Raw genomic sequence first — 22107 nt, 5'->3', positions numbered from 1 at the left:
AAAGGTAGAGAACTTGGAGAAATAAACAGTGATGTCTTGAAAACTGTCCATATTGCAGGAGCAGGTGCCGGATGTCTTAAAAGGTTGATAAATCCCTGGGACTTCATCAGAAGCTAGTGAAGTGATTGCTGGGCCCCTTGCTGAGATATTTGTATCATTGGTAGCCATGGGTGAGGTGCTGGAAGACTAGAGGATGATTACTGTGGTGCCATTATTTAAGAAAGGCGGTAAGGAAAATCCAGGGAACTATAGATTAGTGAGCCTGACATCAGTGGTGGGTAAGTTGTTCGAGGGTATTCTGAGGGACAATATTTACATGTAGTTGGAAAGGCAAGGACTGATTCAGGATTATCAACATGTTCATGTGTGTGGAAAATCATGTCTCACTGACTTGATTGAGTTTTTTGAGTGTGCTACCATACCAATACCCACTCACCCCATGACCATCACCTGCCCCAAGTGTAACAGAGCCTGTGGCGGCCGTATCAGTCTGTACAGCCACCTGTGAATTCACCCTGAGGGTGGAACGGAGTCATCCTTGTCTGCGAGGGACTGCCGATGATGGGTTTTTTAAGAAGTCCCAGAGAAGATTGATGAAGGCAGCGAAGTGGACGTTGTCTTTCTGGACTTCAGCACCGCGTTGCAGACTGGTTAGCAAGGTTAGGCCACATGGAATCCAGGGAGAACTAGCCATTAGGATCCAAAATTGGCTTGAATGTAGGAGACGGTGGTGGTGGAGGGTTGTTTCTCAGACTGGAGGCCTCTGACTAGCGGTGTGCCGTAGAATTGGTGCTGGCTCCACTGCTTTTTGTCATTTATATAAATGATTTGGGTGGGAACGCAGGAAGAATGGTTAGTAAGCTTGCGGTTGACACCAAAATTGGAGGTGTAGTGGACAGTGAAGAAGGTTATCTCGGAGTACAATGAGGCATTGTTCACGTGGCTAGTTGGCCGCGAAATGGCAGACTGTGTTTGATTTAGATAAATGTGAGATGTTACATTTTTTGTAAGGCAAATCTGAACAAGATTTACACAGTAAATCATAGGGTCCTGGGGAGTTTTGCTGAACAAAGAGACCTGGGGTTCAGGTTCGTAGTTCCTTGAAGTTGAAGTGACAGGTAGACAGGGTAGTGAAGAAAGCATTTGGTAACTTGCTTTTATTGGTCAATGCATTGAGTCTAGGAGTTAGGATGTCCTGGTGCGGCTGTACAGGACATTGAGTAGACCGCTTTTGTAATACTGTGTTCAATTCTGGTCTCCCTGCTATAGGAAAGAAGTTGGTAAACTTGAAAGGTTGCAGAAGAGATTTACAAGGATGTTGCCAGGGTTGAAGAATTTGAGCTATAGGGAGAGGCTGAATCAGCTGGGACTATTTTCCCTAGAGTATCGGAGACTGAAGTGTGTCCTTATGGATGTTTACAAAATCATGAGGGGCATGAATACGGTGAATAGCCAAAGTCTTTCTTTTTTTTCAGGGTCGGAGAGTCCAAAACTAGAGGGCATAGGTTTGAGAGGAGAGGGGAAAGATATAAAAGGGACCTAAGCAGCAACTTTTCCACATAGAGGGTGGTACATGTATGCAATGAGCTGCCAGAGGAAGTGGTGGAGGCTGGTACAACTACAATGTTTAAAAGGCATCTGGATGGGTACATGAATAGGAAGAGATTAGAGGGATAGCGACCAAATACTGGCAAATGGGACTAGATTAATTTAGGATATCTGGTCAGCATGGACAAGTTGGACCGAAGAATCTGTTTCCGTGCTGTACTACTCTATGACTCTATGTAAAGCAAATGTAATTATCGTAACAAAGCTGGGTTTATTTCTAAAATCATGTGTAATCTGTTCAATGTGCTTACTGCTTTACAGTTAGATGGTTTCTCATCAACCTGGTCAGATGTTATCACAACTGGTGGGGCCTACACCTGGACCTCCTGCCTCATAGGTCGGGACACTATCACAGTGCCATAAAGTCCCTAAAAAAATAGTTATTTCAATCAGAGATAGTAGGATCTGTCGATGCTGGAGAATGAGATAACAAGGTGTAGGGCTGGATGAACACAGTAGGCCAAGCAGCATCAGAGGAGTAGGAAAGTTTCAGGTTGAGACCCTTCTTCAGAAATGGGGGAGGGGAAGGGGATTCTGAAATAAATAGGGAGAGAGGGGGAGGCGGATAGAAGATGGATAAAGGAGAAGATAGGTGGAGAGAAGACAGACAGGTCAAAGAGGCGGGGTTGGAGCCAGTAAAGGTGAGTGTAGGTGGGCAGTTAGGGAGGGGATAGGTCGGTCCAGGGAGGACGGACAGGTCAAGGAAGCGGGATGAGGTTAATGGGTAGGATATGGGGGTGGGGCTTGAGGTGGGAGGGATGGTTAGGGAGGTGGGGACGAGCTGGGCTAGTTTTGGGATGCGGTCGGGGGAGGGGAGATTTTGAAGCTTGTGAAGTCCACATTGATACCATTGGACTGCAGGATTCCCAAGCGAAATGAGAGATGCTGTTCCTGCAGCCTTCGGGTGGCATCATTGTGACAATGCAGGAGGCCCAGGATGGACATGTCGTCCAAGGCGTGAGAGGGGGAGTTGAAATGGTTCGCGAGTGGGAGGTGTAGTTGTTTGTTGCGAACTGAGCGTAGGTATTCCACAAAGTGGTCCCCAAGCTTCCGCTTGGTTTCCCCGATGTACAGGAGGCCACAACGGGAACAGTGGATACAGTATACCACATTAGCAGATGTGCAGGTGAACATCTGTTTGATGTGGAAGGTCTTCTTAGGGCCTGGGATGGGGGTGAGGGAGGAGGTGTGGGGGCAGGTGTAGCACTTCCTGCGGTTGCAGGGAAAAGTGCCGGGGGTGGTGGGGCTGGGAGGGAGTATGGAGCGGACAAGGGAGTCACGGAGAGAGTGGTCCCTCTGGAAAGCAGATCAGGGTGGGGAGGGAAAAATGTCTTTGGTTGTGGGGTCAGATTGCAGATGGCGGAAGTGTCAGAGGATGATGCGTTGGATGCGGAGGTTGGTGGGGTGGTACATGAGGACGAGGGGGATTCTGTTTTGGTTGTTATAGCGGGTAGGGGGTGTGAGGGATGAGTTGCGGGAAATGTGAGAGACATGGTTGAGGGTGTTTTCGACCACTGTGGAGGGGAAGTTGCGGTCCTTGAAAAACAAGGACGTCTGGGATGTCCGGGAGTGGAATGCATCATCTCGGGAGCAGATGTGGCAGAGGTGAAGGAATTGGGAATAGGGGATGGCGTTTTTGCAGGAAGTTGGGTGAGAGGAGGTGTATTCTAGGTAGCTGTGGGAGTCGGTAAGTTTGAAATGGATATCGGTTTCCAGGTGGATGCCAGAGATGGAGACAGAGGGGTCCAGGAAGAAGAGCGAGGTATCAGAGATGGTCCAGGTGAACTTAAGGTTGGGGTGGGAGTGTTAGTGAAGTGGATGAACTGTTCGAGCTCCTCGAAGGAGCACGAGGCGGCGCCGATACAGTCATTGATGTAACGGAGGAAGAGGTGGGGGATACAGCCAGTGTAGCTACGGAGGAGGGATTGTTCCACGTATCCTACAAAGACAGGAGTAGCTTAGGCCCATGTTGGTTTCCATGGCCACCCCCTTTTGTCTGTAGGAAGTGGGAGGAATTGAAGGAGAAGTTGTTAAGGGTGAGGACGAGTTTGGCTAAGTGGATGAGGGTGTCAGTGGAGGGGGACTGGTCGGGCCTGCGGGACAGGAAGAAGCGGAGGGCCTTTAGGCCATCTGCATGAGGAATGCTGGTGTATAGGGACGGGACGTCCATGATAAAGATGAGGTGTTGGGGATCAGGGAATTTGGAAGTTTTGGAGGAGGTGGAGGGCGTGGGTGGTGTCACGGATGTAGGTGGGGAGTTCCTGGACCAAGGGGGAGAAAATGGAGTCGAGATGAGTGGAGATGAGTTCGGTGGGGCAGGCGCAGGCGGAGACAATGGGTTTGACCAGGGCAGTCAGGTTTGTGGATTTTGGGAAGGAGATGGAAATGGGCGGCGCAGGGTTGGGGAACGGTGAGGTTGGAGGCTGTGGGTGAGAGGTCACCTGAAGTGATGAGGTTGTGGATGGTTTGGGAGATGATGGTTTGGTGGTCGGGGGTGGGGTCATGATCAAGGAGGCGGTAGGAGGAGGTGTCAGAGAGCTGGCGTCTGGCCTCGGCCATGTAAAGGTCAGTTCGCCATACTACAACTGCTCCTCCCTTGTCCGCGGGTTATTTCAATCACCTTTTTCAGACATGTTATTCCACACTTCTGGAGCGGTTGGGACTTGAACCCAGGCTTCCTGGCTCAATGGTACGCACACAGCTACTGCATCACAACAGTTATTGTTGCTGGTTTTATTGAAAATGCAGATAGTGGTACTTTTTGCTTCTGTCCCCACACAGCTGGCCAGTTATTTCATCTTTGTAAACTGCGGTGAAATCCAACCTGAAATATTAGGAAGAACATGTTTTTTTTTCCTGCCAGTCTTTATGAAATGTCTGCGAGCTCAGCTTACTACTTTGTATAAGTGCATAACATGAAATTGACACAAATCAGCGCCAAATTCAGTCTTATTTGGGCACAAAGGTGGCCAGAATAGAAGTTATAACGTTCATTGCAATGAGTTCAATAAATGATGTTGCCAAAACAAAATGGGGAAACTTCGCTGGAGATAGGAAAATAAAGGAAAGATTAGAAATTATGGAAGTATCAATTGGAATTGCTTTCTTAGTAATGATGGCTGGTTTCAATTTCAACCTTTACCACCTGAAGGTAGATTACATACCTGGTTGAGCTGCCAGTTTTTGAACCCTGTGCTTATTTGTAATAAGAGCAGGTTACAATGCACAATGTGATAGCAAGAACTGCAGATGCTGGGGTCAGAGATAACAGTGTGGAGCTGGAGGAACACAGCAGGCCAGGCAGCATCAGAGGAGCAGGAAAGCTGACGTTTCGGGTTGGGACCCTTCTTCAGAAACGTCAACTTTCCTGTTCCTCTGATGCTGCCTGGCCTGTTGTGTTCCTTCAGCTCTACACTGTGTTACAATACACAATGTTTGTTTTTAATAAAGTACTGATTTAAGGGGGCATGGTGGCTCAGTGGCTAGCATTGCTGCCTCACAGTGCCAGAGACCCATGTTTGACTCCACCCTTGGGTGATTTGGCTGTCTGTGTGGAGTTTGCACATTCTCCCTGGGGCTGTACTGGTTTTTGCCAGGCGCTCCAGTTTCTTCCCATAGTCTAAAGATGTGCAGGTTAGGTGGGTTGGTCTTGCTAAATTGCCCGTAGTGTTCAGGGATGTGTAGGTTAAGTGCGTTGCCATGGGAAATGCAAAGTTACAAGGATAGGGTAGGGGGTTGTGTCTGGATGGGATGCTTTTTGGAGGGTCATTGTAGACTTGTTGGGCTGAATGGCCTGTTTCCACACTGTGGGGATTCTGTGAATAATTTGGCCAAGTGTATTGTGAGATTTATGTAGAGAATGGCAGATAACTGGGATTATCACAAAAACTCCTTTAATAAAGGGTACAGGCTACCCTGGTTACAAGACATCAGTTCGCAGTGTTGGGAGAAACGTCTCCAATATGTCGTACTATCGTGTTTTAGATCTTACAAATTATTACACAACCACTTATTTTTAAAATGTAAGAGTATACAGCTATCTAAGTGTCACATAAATTTTAACATTATTTTCCAAGGCAGATTTTTTGGGTTGAATTTAAAAGAATTGTTCTTTCTTCACTTGTGGAGCTGGAGGAACAGAGTCCTGATGAAGGGTCCTGACCCGAAATGTCGACTTTCCTGCTCCTCTAATGCTGCCTCACCTGCTGTGTTCCTCCAGCTCCTCAGTATTGACTCTGACTCCAGCATCTGCAGTTCTTGCTGTCTCTGTCTTTGTTCACTTATAGCTTTCTCAAAAAACAGCTCTTGTTAGACTCAAGTTTTTGGATCAGATATGGAATAGAGTTTGTTATGGTGCCTGTAAAATAAATGTGAACTTTGCTTTTCATAGTCAATCAAATGAACATCGTCAGAATTAGCCCTGGTTGTTGTAGAAGCCTTTAACCATTTAGGATCCAGCAGCTGTATTACTTGTCAATTATTGAAAGATGCAATGACTATCCAAATAATGGAACAGATCAACTTTTCTTTTTTTAGTGGATCGATTGATTACTTTTCAGTCTTCCTGCTAATTTTGAAATCCATTTGTGATTGACTGCTTTGATCAATTGTCTAGTATATTGGTCCATTGAAAGAACATTGGTCTATTTTTTTACTCGCTGGATCAAAGAGAAAAGAGCCATAAATTGACTTGTAGCATAGTTTTTTCAAAATCCTTCTTGCTGCATAACTGTTTTGGCCAAATATATTATGTGATTTTATGTGGAGAAGGTGGATATCTGGGAGTCTGTCAAGACCATGTCCATTCGTCATGCTTTTTGTGATGGATATGTCGGCCAAATTATAGAAGTTACTTCAGAGATTTGCACTGCTTTTTAAGATTTCTGATTTTGTGGAAATTTGTTCTTTGTAACCAATACTTTAAGAAAAATTGAGTATTCTCATTGTGATTGACCTACTTCACTGTCTATCTCCCAACCACAGCTTAACCACAGTTATGATTAACCTAAAAAATATATAATTTATTTTCTGTTGATTTAAGGCAGGTAATGAACAATGCCCACCAATTTCTCTGTACTTTATCAACAAATAAAGGGGTAATGGTTATCAAATACGAGTATAATGTAAGGCAGTAATGGGGTTCTAATTTTTTTCCACAGGGTGAGACAATTGGGAGAGCTTCCAAATTAAAACAGTATCATTTATTTAAAAAAGATATAACGATTGTGGATGCTGGAAATCAGAAACAAAACAGAAATTTCTGATTTTGTTTATAATTTATTTTCTTTTATTGTAATTTACTTAGTTTTTAACCAGTCAGTACAGGGTAGTTATTTCAAGTTTTCCATTTAAAAATTGTTTCTAGTTGTCAACTCTCTTTTGTCCTCATCTAAAGTATTTTTACATCCATTACTTGCTAACCGTGTCATTGTACCTTTCAAGCCATCGTCCCCATCTTTGGACAGGTGCGGTAATTGAGGAACTTGTACTCTAAACTCCTTTTAAACACACCTCTGTGATCAAGAATCCTGCTTTCATCACTTGAACTTTCCTCATTTTGTTTGGAAGTTATTTCAACTAGGAATGCATAATATTGCATAATTGGTAGCTTTTCAACTTTTCTGGGCAAAGTTGTCCTTTCAGAAGCTAACTCTGGTTTAGACATGGTTTCACATGGGAAATGACACTTCACTTAGTCATTTCAGTTAAAGTTGTGATTTCCTGCAATGCAATCCTGACTTTGAGGGCGTACTGTAATATATAGTCTTATGTTCTTTATATATTCTTATGCCCTTTATGTGCCGGTTTTAGCTATGTATGTAAGATTCAGCCAGAGCTCGTCTGCTCCATCCATTTCTTTCTTGTTTCTTTCTCTTTTTTTCTTCTCTCTCTCTTGTTGTTTCCTTTCTTCACTCCTGGCCTCAGCGCGGATCCAGTGCAGCGCCTGTGTGGTCTCTCGGCCCAGTCTCTTGGTGACGCATGGTTTCTTGGTGGCCTGTGGCAGCCTGTTGGCCCAGCCTGGTGTCTCAGTGGCTCGTGGCAGTTTCTCGGCCTGGTCTCCCAGCAGCTTGTGGCAGTGGATCAGCCTGGTCTTGGTGGCTCGTGGCAGTCTCTCAGCTTGGCGTGGTGATATCTCTGCATGCAAGTGGGTCCTGCCTGGGCTTGTTCTGGAGGCACAAGGGGGAGGTTAGGGAAGTGGCAGCTTCAGCAGCAGCAGTGATGGCATTGCGAACCAACATGAGAAGAGCGAGTGGTGAGGGAGGTCCCCCGGTGTCTGCAGTGACTATGTTGAGCACAGGCAGATGCGGTCTCCTGAAGAGCAAGATAAGCAGAGAACTCATGAAAGATTGCTGAACTTTTAACTTTTAACTATTTAACTTTTAACAATTTTTACTAAAAAAATTAAGAAGGTCTTTAATGTTAATTACCTTATTTCTTTATTTTTCCAATTATCCTATGAAGGTATTGCTTAACTTTTTGATTCGTTCTCTTACTGAAGTTATTTTTTCTTGGTACCTTTTTTTTTACCTAAGATGACATTATACACTTTTCACTTTACTCCTGTATTTCTGTACTTGAGACAACGTGACAGCAAAATCTAAATCTAAGATATGATACATTTTTTGAAGTATCTTTGAAATAGCATGTGGGTGAGTTAGAGCCATGAGCGTCAAATATTATCGAGTTTCTTCAAAGAACTTAAGAGGTGTATCATGCTGTTACCTCAAGATTACAGCCAATCTGAAGTAGTTGGGAGTAAAAAAAAAACACGTCGGACCCTGCAATAGCAAGTAGCCATGTAAAAAATAAACAATGATGTGTTGCGGATGAGTTCTGCTCTATGTTTAAAGAAAGGGCATGCTCTGATGAGCTTTTGACATTTTTAGTAAATGTTATACTTTGTGTAAATTGAGTAAAAAGTTGCCTAATTGCTTATATTGAGTACTTTTAACCTAATTAATGTTCAATAAACCTGGTAGTAATCCGAAGTTAATGAAATCATGAGAGAGTACGCTGCCTATCCAGTGAATCGGTGAACCTTAATAAGGAATCTTTATCTAATTCCTGGGCCATGCTACGTTTAACTAGATATTGAGGGATAAAGACCCATTTCAAATCACTTGTGCATAGATTGCTGATGGAATTGGCACTTGATGCTATCAGAATGTGATTTCCTTGAGTGATCTCACAGTGAATCCATTTTCAAACACATGTGTGTAATATGTTTCATCCATACTGTTTGTTGTATGATTATGTAATAATCTGTAGTATTTATTAAATGTCCTCATGGTTGTGAGGATACAGCTAACTTGTCTGTGTTGGGTAAAATAATGAATGTAACTTCATTTTATCCTAGGTGGCTCTTTAGGCAGAGTAACACTCCAAAAACAGCAGTCACTCCCTTCGCGGCCTGTTATTCCATTAGTGGCACGAATTTCAGATCAGAATGCATCTGGGGTACCGCCAATGACAATAAGAGAAAAGTCCCGTCATGAAAAGTTCAAACAGCTTTTAAGCAGTGCAAACACAGATTTAGGTAAGCTCATAAAGAAGTAACCGATGAAACCCGTCATATTTAATCCTTTGGAATTTGTCATGTATTTTCGTTCCATGTTTGATTATTGTTGATTGCAAAAACTACAGCATTGCAATACTATATTTTTTTATTTTTTGTTTTATTGATGAGCTCTCCTTTGCTTCTATTTCTCTTCTCACCTTCTCCCACTTCTTCTCTCTGCTCCCCTCTCAACTCTCCTCCCTATCCCTCCTTCCCTCTTGCTCCGTCTTCTCCTTCACCATATCAAATATGGAAATGTCTATTGTAAGTCTCAGTGAGCATTTCCTTTTGCATTTCTGTATCATGAAAAAGGTAAGGTTTGTACAGTCAGCTTTAGCACATTTATATTATAATAATTAATTTATTGCTGAGTTTAAGATGATCGACATTCCTGAATCATTGTCATGCATCACTGCATTCAAAATGTAAGCAAGTGTGACATGTTCAGAGTTGCTGCCATAGACCAATTTAAGAAAATATTGGAAGCAGAGACCTTTTTAAACTTTTTTCCTTTTTTAATGGGTCTACAAATATAATGGTCCAGATTTTCTGATGGTCAGATAGTCGTTTCTGTAGCGTAGATGGCTACTGCGCATGGGGATCCTGAAGAATCCTTGATACAGTAGATACTGAAGGAAATACCTAGGAAATTAAAAATTCCAATGGGCAATTCTCCTAAACTTGGAAACTTCCAAAAGTACCCATTTTACTCTGAGAATTCAGAGGTTTCTACCGCAGTTAAGTAAATAGCTGCTGAGGAAATCTATAGATCTTTTAAAAACATAGCCTAATTCCTGGGTAACTATTAAAGTCTCAAACATGTTACACCACCTTGCAATCACAACTTCCCTGGACTACCTGCACAATCCAATCTACCCTAACTACTCCATCGCTTACCTGATCCCCTTCTTCTCCTTTGTGCCCTAACAATCTACTCCACTTGAGCTACCTGACATGCTGACTTCAGACTTAGCTCCCATGCAAGGGTATTAAGCTGTCAATGTGGTTGGCTGTGATGTTGGACATTTAAATCACAGAATTTGGCAATTAATTGCCCAGGACCGAGAGGGCATAGTTTGCCTCCCCTGACTATCTTACACTACAAGGTACCTGAGAAATTTGAAGTATATTCAAATTTCTGAAGTAGCCCTGACAGAATTTCATTCTATCTGTGAAGCTCTTTAGAGTGGCAGCCAGAGTGTGATTGCCATTCCTTGAAGTCGAGCCCAATATTTCTGCTTTCCTGTAGTATTTCTTCAGATCTGTTAGTAGCCTCGTACTTCATTAGTTTCTAAAGTTCTAAGAGAGCAGTTCTGTGCAGGGAAATCAGAGGGACCAGGAAACTTCATCAATCTTTACTGATTTTTAAAACCCTGCACAATGAGCCACTCACTGATTTAATCTAAAAATTTATTTCTTTTAACATCATCTGATTGAAGATTATGTTTACAGAGAATTTTTTATTCAGGTTAAAGATGCAGAAGAAGAGGTATTATAATTTGAATTATTTTCCCTTGCAGTTGTGAAGTTCAATGTTGTGGAATCTTTTAGTGCGGTGGTTTAACCCCTCTTTGCTCTATGCAAGCCGCTGAATGATATCAATTTTTTTTATATTGACATGGATTTCAAAAGGTGGGATTATTAAATGTTTGACTGTCTCTAATTCAGCCCATAATTTCCACATTATACTCTGTATTTTAACTTGACAAAGTAAAATAGATTCACTTTTCAAAGCATTTTACTTGTGGGTTGCTAGCATTCAGTGCTTTACCTAAATGGTGGCACCAGGTCTTCAAGCTGTTTTTTTCCAATCAAGTACTGCTATTGCATTTTCTAAATTCAGAAGTATTTGATTGCAGGAGCGCACAAAATTGTTCTACAGGTAGAACTGTGGGGTTAATGAGGTTTTCCTTGGCAGCATTGTACAGTGTAGCACAGCTGTTGTACTTCATTTCATATTAGCTTCATGTTTTAATTACCTTGCACCTAATCATGCAGAAAAGAATGACTGAATGTAAAGTTGTCTGTAGTGACTAGTTTCTATGAATGCTGTGACTGAGATTGATGACCACACAAATTATTTTGGAAAATAAATTCTCACTTGGTCTTATGTTTTTGATCCTGAGATATATTTCAAGGTTTTCTTAAAGAGACAAGGCATTTCAAGTAGAACGTTTATGACAAAAGCAAGTAATACTCAATAGTAAGCGATCTTTGTAAAAGGAGGTTTTGCTTACAAAGACATGATCATTGATTGTGATACAAGCTGGTATTAACATGCTTATAGCAATAAAAGATTATTTTTAAAAGTTGCCTTCAACAATAAGATATGTATAGCTTTGTAAATCCATTATAATGAAATTTAAACTGTTAATTGATTTTGGCAAATGTGTATTAAAAGGCTTTGTCGCGTTCATACTTGTCCATTTTGCTTAATGCCTGGGAATGAAGCAACCCTGAATACAAAACGTACAAATTAATGATGTCAGATCACTGCTAGGGCACACAATAATTTTTCTTTATCAAAGGCACCTTTAGGGATTTTCTCAAAACTGGTCGTTTGATTTTTGGGGATTCCTCTTTTATTCTCACTAACTCCTTTTTAGATTATGTACTCACATAGTCACATTATTGTCTGTATTTGGACTTGCAACAATGCAGAAATAGAATTCACTAATATGCTCAATTATCAGCCATCCACTAAATTTAAAACGACACCACAAGGAAAGCATTAATTTCTGAGGCACAGTTTTTTGCACAAAAAAATCACTGTACACACACCTTCCATATTGATTAGGTCACATTTTGATACTTTTCCATCATACGTTAAGAAAGCTGGAATGCTGCAAATAGGCAGTTATTACTACTTCTACTGTAAATCAGATTTAAATTTAACACTTGACGCACGGTTCATTACAGCAACATCCAATATATTTTCTCCACTTATTTGCTTCTTAACATGTACAGCCTTAAGCCAGAGATTCCACATTGATTTGCAAGTAGTCATTTACCTCTGTAATTTCAATTTTTCCAAGCTTCTAGTTCGCTGAATGCTCCTTTGTTGACGTTTTTAACTCTATCGTCATTTGCGTAGCTTCCCTCTCTTTTAGATGAACTAAATTTTACAAAAGGTGGATTCCTGAAAAAAGAACATGGGGCGGTACGGTGGCTCGTTGGTTAGCACTGCTGTCTCTCAGTGCCAGGAATCCGGGTTCGATTCCACCCTCGGGTGACTGTATGTGTGGAGTTTGCACGTTCGCCCCTTGTCTGCATGGGTTTCTTCCGGGTGTTGTTTTCCTCCTACAGTCCAAGGATGTGTAGGTTAGGTGGATTGGCTATGCTAAATTGTCCATAGTGTTCAGGGATGTGTGGATTATAGGGGGATGGGTCTGGGTGGGATGCTCTGACGGTCGGTGTGGACTTGTTGGGCCGAAGGGCCTGTTTCTATTCTGTAGGGATTCTATGATCTATGATCTATTACAATAATTAAGTCTGTATGTGACGCGAAAGTGAAGCACCAGCATCTGTAATCCCAAAGGATCATTGCCTGCTCTTTCTCATTGGACTAGTGATGAACTTAGCCTGAGCGTCACCATGCCACAGGTGAGGTAAGAGATTGAGAAGGGCTCAGCCTTCATGGTGATCTCGGCCAGTATGGGAATTGAAGATGCGTTGTTGGTGTCACCCTGAATTGCGAACCAGCTGTCCAGCAACTGACTTAACTGACCCTGTAAGTCTGTCATCCATGCCTTTGTTATTTACAATTTCATCAGCTAATTGACTGAGGCAGAATGCAGTTGAGCTATATTAAAAAGGTGATTGTGGATTTTCTTTTTATGAAAAAGATCTGTGCTCGGAAGCTTAGCAAAGGGTCAAATCTCATCTGAGAATATGAACAGTTTAATTTTGGGTTAATCTCAGACAGGAGTTCAGGATGAAGAGGAGAATTAGTGACCAGCCAGTGGAGTTTATGATGAAGACTAAAAACCCTTGTTTCTATTTTCAGGATATTTAATTCCCGAACCTTCTGCGCATTGAGTACTAGCTGTCAGATGAGCATTGTGGAGGATTTGGTAGAGGTCACAAGATTGGGTTTAGGTTTCATCAACGTACAAATGGAATTTGTGTTTTCGGATGATGTTGCAAATAGATGAATAGGATTAGACAATATCACCTACAATGGGTATTAGCCAGGGAGCATTGTTACAACTTGACCATTGAACATGGTCCTAATCTTGGTTTCTAGCAAATCTCCATGAATTAGAATTAAGACTGGAAGCTCTGGTTGTATTTTACTCTATATAATCTGTTGGCACAAGGGTCAGTTGTATTGTTTGAGATATTCCATTCCTCTGGAACCAAATAACTGAACACTGAGCAGAAATGTTCTTAAAATAATAGTATACATCTTTGGCTCTTTCCATACAGTGTGCTTACTGAATCACCAAAATTCTCCACTTGAACTCTTAATCTAATATCATGCCAGTGTGTTCTCATATGCAGTAACAATGTTTGAATTCTTTGCATAACTTCATTCATTTGACATTGAACTGATACTTCACTGCAAGAATGTTCTTGGAGCTTTGACATACAATGGGAGAATTTTAATGCCCCCTCCGTGAAATGGGATGATAGTAATGGGAACTACGAAATCCATGTAAATCAAAAGTGTGCATGGCTGTAATGCCATGAAAACTTTGTGGTATAGTAGGAAGGGCTCTTTGAGGTAAAAGCTAATGAAATTTTTTGTGGTACGAGAAGGAGTAAAAAATGTAAATGAGGCCTACACTTTAAAATAAACTGGTGCTCCTGCCACAGCTCGGAGATGGCCAGTCTGTCTCCTTTATAAGCTGCCACTTGTCTCCCAATGACTGTAAAACTGAACATTTTTACAGATCTATACATTTTGGTGATAAAAGTTAGCTATATCACTGAGCAATATATTGCTGAGTAGGGCTATAGCTAGTTAGGAACTACCAGTTGGTGATAAGGTTAAAATAAAATCCAGGTTTGCATGATTTCTCACCATCTCCTAAGGAAGCCTCCGGAATTGTTCATTTGCGGCTTTGGTAAATGATTTTGAATAGATTTATTTAATTTTTAACAGCAAATTATTATTTTCTCTTTTTCTTATTTGATCTTGGAATATGTGTATCACCGGCAAGGCCAGTATTTGTTGCCCAACTCTAATTGTCCTTCAGAAGGTGATTGTGAACTACCATTGTGAATCCCCATAAACCATGTTCTAGGTACTCTCATGATGCTGTTAGGTAACTCCAAGATTTTGACTCTGTAGTATTGAAGGTAATATAGTTTCAACTTAAAATTGTCTGTTATTTGGATAGAAACTTTCAAGCAGAATTTGTATGCTTCTGCAGTCCCATCTGGGTGGCAGAGGTCATTGGTTTGAGAGGTACGGCCAGAGGAACATTGGAGTGGATATTGTTGGTAGTGCTAAATGTTGCCGTTGTGCCTTGGGGTAAAAGGAATGAACGTTGAAGGTGTTGGATGGGGTACTGATTGAGCAGTCTGATTTGTCCTAGATGGTGTTGAGCTGCTTCAGTTATTTGTAGAGCCTCCTGCTTCAGTGAGCTGATTACCAGTCTATCACCATTCATGACTGGATGTGGTAGGATTGCAGAGCTTAGACTTGAACCATTGATTGTGGAATTGCTCCTCTCTGTTTATCACTTACTGTTTATATTTTTTCGTGCAAGTAGCCTTGTTTTGTAGCTTTGCCGGGTTGATCACTCATTTTTAGGTATTTTTAATGAAAAGGTGGTCCTTATTCTCCAAAAGGACTGTGGTGGTCACTCTTATCAATGCTGTTATGGACGGATGTATCTGCGACAGACAGATTGGTGAGGATGAGATGAAATGTGTTTTTATCTCTGGTTTCCTCACCACCTGCCACAGACCTTGTGTAATGTCCTATAGGACTTGATCAGCCCAATCTGTAGTGCTGCTGCCATGTCACTCTTTGTGACCGACAATGAAATACGTCATCCAGAGTACATTCTCCACTCTAGCATCCTCTAGAGAGGTGTTGATCCGTTAGCCGAGGGTGGGCAGTCCGTGGTAATCAGCATAAGGTTTCCTTGCCCATGTTTGACCTGGTGCTATGAAGTATGGTGTCTGGAGTCAGATTTACAGCACAGAAACAAACCTTCAGTCCAACTCGTCCATGCTGACCAGATATCCTAAATTAATCTAGTTTCATTTGCCAGCATTTGGTCCGTATCGCTCTAAACCCTTCCAATTCATATACTCATCCAGATGCCTTTTAAATGCTGTCATTGTACCAGCCTCCACCACTTCATCTGGCAGTTCATTCCATGCACGCACCACCCTCTGAGTGAAAACGTTGCCCCCTAGGTTCCTTTCTAAATTGCTCCCCTCACGTTAAACCTATGCCCTATAGTTTTAGATTCTCCTTCCCTGGGAAAAAGACCTTGGCTATTTACCCTATCCATGTCCCTCATGATCTTATAAACTTCTATAAGATCACCCCTTGGCCTCCGACGTGCCAGGGAAAGTAGCCCCAGACTATTCAACCTCTCCCTATAGCTCAAACCCTCCAATTTTGATGATAATCCTTGTAAATTCTTTTTTGAATCCTTTCAAGTTTCACAACGTCTTTGCTATAACAGAAGGCTAGAATTGGAATAAATAAGAGGACTCCCTGGCAACTCCCTCCCTGCTGTCTACCCCCATTAGGCCATCACCATCTCTGCTGGGTCTGTCCTGCAGATGGGGCAGGACATAATCAGTGATAATGATGGTGGTGTCTAGGACATGGTCATTCTCACAGGGTTGCACCTTACGCAATGTCAGGATGTTGCTTGACTAGTCTGTGAGATAGCTCTCCCAATTTTGGATGTTAGCAAGGAGGACTTTGGAAGATCAAGTCTGTTTGTCGTTGTTGTTTCTGTTGCCTCGGCCAATGCCAGTTGGTCTGTCCAGTTTCATTTTTTTTGTGACAACTTTGATTGTTACAACTGAGTGGTTTGCTAGGCCATTTTGGAGAGCAGTTAAAGTTAATCTCTTTTTTTTTTGTGGGTCTGGAGTCACATGTAGGCTAGATCAGGTAAGGAAGCAGTTTCCAGCATATATGAACCATATAGTTTTGATATTGTACTTTTTTGGATTTTAGTTGATTTTAAATCTGGTACAGTCGGGTTCAAACTCATTCCTAGAACATGACTTGGGTCTGTGGGTTAACACTGCTAGGCCATCGCCTTCGCAGTTATGTCATTACTGATTAAGTCAGCATTATACCTACCCAGCATAAATGAGCAGTTTGATCTGTGTTTGAAATGCAACATGGAATCGGATCTTAATATCTTTGCTTCTTTCTGAGAAACTGGGCTGCTGCAATAGATATAGATGTTGAGTGTCCTTATTCTCTGTAGAATTTTGGATCTCTTCTACTGAAAAGCTACTCCAGGATTATGCAGCAGGTAGATGCTATCTCAAATAACTATAGGCTGAATATTTACCAAAAGTCTCTTAATTGTTTTGTGATGGTCCATTTTCAACTTTATAGTGGTGAAACTATAGTGCCATTTATTATCAAGCCAACTATCCTTTGTTCCCTCATATTGACAACAATTTGTAAGTTAATGCTTTTTCAACTTTGTTTCTTAGAACCTTGTGTGTGTTACTTTCTAATGCCATTTTAGTTTGGTGATTTTGGAGTTGGTGCGTCCATTATACGTAGGTAAAGACTTGCTTTTGATCTGACCATGACATTCAAATGTTATCAACAGTCCTATGAATAGATCTTAATTTAAAATCAGGAGTTTTAAACTGTCTGCAACCCAGCAGCAGAACCTCAGTGGGTGGTTCTGACTAGCTGGACGAGAATTCATAAGTCTTAAGATACTACCTCCAAATTCTCCTGCCAGCTTGTTCCTGAGCCGTCACTCACCAGCCCTTCTTCCTGCCCTCAGCATTGTCACATTGACTGGAGATTGTTGGGGACAGGTATTCATTTGTGTCCTTCTGTTATACTAAAGCTGGCCAGGTATGATTGAAATTCCAGAGTTGTCTTATCATTATTGAAGCCTGCTGTTAAGTTATGTTTGTTGGGGACTGTTGAGATTTCTGATCCACTATAATATTTGTTTTTTTACTCCCTCCCTTAAATGCATATATGTTTGAGGTGGTTAAATTTATTTGCAAACAAATAGAGACTTACTTTTGGCTTTGGTTAATGTCTCTTGTAGCAATGGTGTTGAGTTGACCTTGTTAGAATACTCTCTTATAGTTGTAACCAAATAACCAACTGTACCTATGCCATGTGGTCAGAAAATAAATAATTTGGTAAATTATAATTCCCCACCATCACAATCCTGTCAACAGAAGGAGGAATGCAGTCAGAAGGCAAAAAATGAGCATTTGTAAATGAATTGTATAATCCAATGAGCTAGGGTGACGTACATGACTCAAATTTTGGCAGAAATAATAGTCAATATTGTAATAATATTGAAAAATTGAGGATTTGTGTTTTTGAAAAGTTGTAAACAGAAACCTGAGAAAACAGGAAATTAAATGAATGTTCTGGAAACAGTGATGTGGAAAATGAGAACAAAAGATATTAAGTGAGGTATGTTAAATGAAAGTGGTGAATGATATGTTAAGTGAAAGGGAGAGTGAGACAATTGAAATAGTACATCATAATGAACAAGTTATGTGGATTCTTGGAATGCAAATTGAGAATACATTGACCAAAACTAACATGAATCAAATCTTATTGTTATCTCATTTATGATAACTTATGCCAGTAGGTTCCAGTATTCCACGTATCTTTTCTTTATGGTCAAACCATTTAAGTCTTTAATTTATTTACAAGCATAAATTCTTTTCTCTATCTGTCTCTGTGTCTCTTTCTGTGTATGTCTCCTTATGTCTTTTTCTCTGTGTACCTCAGTATATCTCTGTACCTCGGTCTCTCTCTGTACCTCAGTCCGTACATTTCTCTCTCTCTCTCTGCATGTGTCGCTTGCACACTGGTCTGTCTTTTTCACCCACTCCCCTCGCCATCTATGCTATCACTGCCACGGTAAATTAACCCGATTGGGTGCTACTTTTACAGCACAAAATCCCTTGACCTCCAACAATAAGCGTAATGGGCTCGTGATCATCTTTGTCACTGAGAGATCAAAACCATCTGATTCTCTCTTCATTCCACCAGACCATTGGCCAATGTCTCAGTTCTGAACTTGCCTCTTAATCTCGTTTTATTCTATTTCCTCTCAAGACTCCGTCTATGAAAGGTGCCTTTTGTTCCTTTTAAGCCTAATCCCACTAAACTTTTGACCATTCAACTTTCCCTCCTGACCCTGACCACCTGCCCAAACAAAAAAGCTGGCCAAACCCAATTTTTCCCTCCAATTCTCACTGTGTCACTTATTTGGTCCACCTGTCACTTTGCACCCTGGGCCCCTTGCCACTTGGTATTCTGCCCAATTGGCACCCTCTCTGCTCATCTAACATTCTATCCCCTTAACTCGTGTACAGCTGGCACCCTTCAGACCTGATAACCTGCCTATTGGATGGTCTACTCACTGTCCAACTGGCACCCTACTTCGCTGACACCCTGCCTCTCCCAGACATGCCCATATCCGTCTGGCGTACTACCTTCTCAGCACCCTAACACCACACTCTCCCTACCTATTTACATTTTGACAGCAGCTGTCTGGACGTTTTAAATATTAGGATACAATAGCTGATTGCTGTGAAGAGAGGGATTGGTTTGCCTTCCCTTGACAGATCTGCACTGTGCAAGAACTGTCAGAATGATGTACTGCACTGCATTTCTGAAGGAGTAACGATCAGTATTTCCTCTCAGAAATGCAGAGCTTCCCCCTTCATGAAGAGGGAACTCTTTAAGACTGGCAATCTCTGTGTGAGATTGCCGCCCCTCTGAAAATTCTGCCTGTTAGTTTTAGCATTTACCATGACAGCACCGAGCCTGACCTCATCACCTCCACACTCAACTTCTCCACTGTTGCTAAGTTACTAGACTGCTTATCTTGCATCCAGTTCTGGATTAGTAAAATTTCCTCCAGTTGAATATTAGGAAGACTGAAAATGTTATTTGTGGTACCGGCCTTAAATTAGATTCCCTGTCTACCAACTCCATCACTCTTCTTGGGAAGAGTCTGAGATTAATCGAGTCTGTTCACGGCCTTGGTTTCACATTTCACCTAGTGATGACCTCCTTCCTTATCACAAATGCCATCTGTTTCCACCCCCGTAACATCACCCAACTTTGCCCTTGTCTCAGCTCATCTGCTGAAATCCTCATTTATACTTTTGTTATCTCTATAATTGACTGTCTAATGCACCAGGCTGATTTCCCACATGCTACTTTCCATACACATGAAGTCATCCAAAACTCCGGTGAACACCATGTGAGCAGCATTCATCCCTGTATTTGTAGTTCAGCAGCTTCTTGATTTTAAAATTCAAAAGCTAAATTTTAAAATTGTTCTACAGCTTCACCCCTCCCTATCTGTGTGTCATTCAGCCCCACAGTCATCTCCGATATCTGTGCTCTTTTTTTTCAATCTTTTATGCATCCCTAATTTGAATTACTTCATGACTGATGACTGCACGTTCTATTGGCTCTGTTTGAACTCCGAATTGCCCTACGTACCCACTTGCCTCTTTTACGTCACTCCTTAAACCCCACCTCTTTGACAAAGCTTTTGCTGTACTGACACACTATCTCATGTGGATGTGCCATGTTTTGTGATGCACCTGTGAAATGCTTTGTAGGTATATGATGATAAAAGTGCTACACGGAGTTGCTCTTTTCATGAAGAGCCAGCTCTTGCAGCCAGTAAAGAAGTCTAGTGTGGAATTTATCAGCCACTGGTTTGAGTTTGAATTTTTGTCAGACTCTTGATAATTAAGGACAGGTAGGAAGAATTTCTTTAGACCTCGTTCCCTTTCATTTGCTTGATAGACAAATAAAATGTAATTTAGGAATTTCTGTTTGTTTTAAAGTACATTTACTGAGAAAATGTTTCAGTGCTTTGGGTGAGACTTAAGTCTCTAATGTTATGAAGTTGACATACAGCCAGTAAGAAACACCTCTTGTATGCCTCATCAAATCAGTGGAATAAAACTGAACTCCCTAATTCTTCTATCCTGTTTATGCTCACAGCATTCTAATAGTGTGAAGCAGCAATTGTGCCAAACTGCTGCAAGTGTATTCCTGGGAGCATTAGAAGCAGGTTCATAGGTAATTCTGAAGCAATAACTTGTTTAATATTGTGACATTTTCCATCACAAAGTAATTAGGAAAAATATGTAAAATGCTTTTGAAATGCATTATTTCTGTTTTAACATAAATGTGGATATTGATGATGATCTAATCTCAGATTAAGTGTGAAAACTATGACATTATAAAGAATTGCTCATCAGAAGGACTACAGATAGGATTAATTCACTATATTAAGCAAAGCAGATGGGTAACAAGTAGAATATTTGGGGTTTTACAAAATATTTTTAGCAAAATTGACAACAAGATATAAGACAGTATAAGAGATTTTATTCTTGCGCTAAATTCAGTTAATGTAGAGATTGACTACTTTGTTAACTTATGTAATAGATTTTCCCGGAAAAGGTAGCTATAATATAACTACTAGTTCAGAGGTATAATCACAACACTATTATAAGAAAGTTACTATGCCCTGAGTAGTTTAAAAGCTTTGTTCTCATCTGATTTAGTGATGTGCAGTTCTCAATGACATGAAATTTTGGCAAGTGCACAAGAAGAAATAAACTATTTTTGCCAGTTGGGGAATCTAGGTCTGGTGGGGACGTGGCATAAAAATTAGAAATAGGGCTTCCATGAATGAAATTGGGAATCATTTTTGTATGTAAAATTTGAAGCTTGGAACTTTGTGTTAATAGCTGGGTCATTTGCTAATTTTTAAATCCCTGATTGAAGCACTTTTGTTAACTGAAGTATTGAATGATATGGATTAAGGTTAAAGTTCAACCCTGACCAAATTGAAAGGTGGAACAGGCCTGAGGGGCAAACTGGCCTACTCCTGTTCCTAATACTGTGTTGTGGGTCCTGCTAAAATTGAGGCATGTTTGCAATAATAGCTAACCTTCACATTTAGTGGTGCTGTGCTGGCATATGCAGAAATGTAAAGATAATGAAAATGTCAAATTACTTATTTTAGTATGAATCACGAGAAAATGATTTCGCTTAGAGCCAGATTTTATAAAGTTGTGCCTTAGAAAAGAAGGGTAGGTTGGAGGGGAGGTAACAGTACAGTAGTCTTGTGTCATCTTAAGTTATACTGTTCACAATTCCAGTTGACTATGAAAGTGTGCTGTGGTTGATGTTATTCTGAGCTTGGTGAATGCTGGTAATGTTTGATGCTACAATGTGCATAATTTAGCTCTCCAGTCAATGATTATTCAAATGACAGGAGGAGAAAAAACTCTATTTTGTTTTCACTGTGCTTAGTGACCTTGATTTTATGTTCTGTTAAAAGATTCATTTTAAGTAGATTCAAATTGTGGATATTTAATTAATTAAACACAAACAATTGATTTAAATTATCCATGCCCCCAAAAAATCCACTTCTTCAATAAAATAACTGGTGATTTTTTTTTTTGGTTAATATCTTATTAATCAAGATTAGAATTAAGATTCTAATAAATCAAACATATTTTCCTTTCTTCAGTACCATGGAAGATGTGTTTAAAACCTTGACACCATAGCATCAATTCTTTCCTTTTCCCTCAGATATACACCAAGCATCCTTTTTAAAACATCTGTGTTATCAATGTCAATGATTCATGCAGGAGCAGGTTCAATATCCTCCTTATTCTGTATGTGGGAAATAATTTCTCTTAAATTTTTCTTTTGCTATATTAGTGGCTACCTTGTATTCTTTCAGATTCATTCT

General features: G+C 40.9%; 1 protein-coding gene across 4 annotated transcripts in view; it reads left to right on the top strand.

Annotated features, from left to right (window-relative positions):
* tbc1d22b (TBC1 domain family, member 22B) overlaps positions 1-22107 on the top strand; it is a 1108217-nt gene that overhangs the window by 862243 nt on the left and 223867 nt on the right. For all 4 annotated transcript variants that reach the window (XM_048611941.1, XM_048611940.1, XM_048611939.1 and 1 more), the window contains one exon: positions 8966-9145. In XM_048611941.1, coding sequence (XP_048467898.1) covers positions 8966-9145 — 180 coding nt within the window. The remainder of the gene's footprint in view (positions 1-8965; positions 9146-22107) is intronic.

This window comes from Rhincodon typus, chromosome 25 (assembly GCF_021869965.1).
Source record: "Rhincodon typus isolate 14 chromosome 25, sRhiTyp1.1, whole genome shotgun sequence".
Classification (NCBI taxonomy): Eukaryota; Metazoa; Chordata; class Chondrichthyes; order Orectolobiformes; family Rhincodontidae; genus Rhincodon; species Rhincodon typus.
Note: the sequence above shows the minus strand (reverse complement) of the source record. Positions and strands in the feature narration are given on the sequence as shown.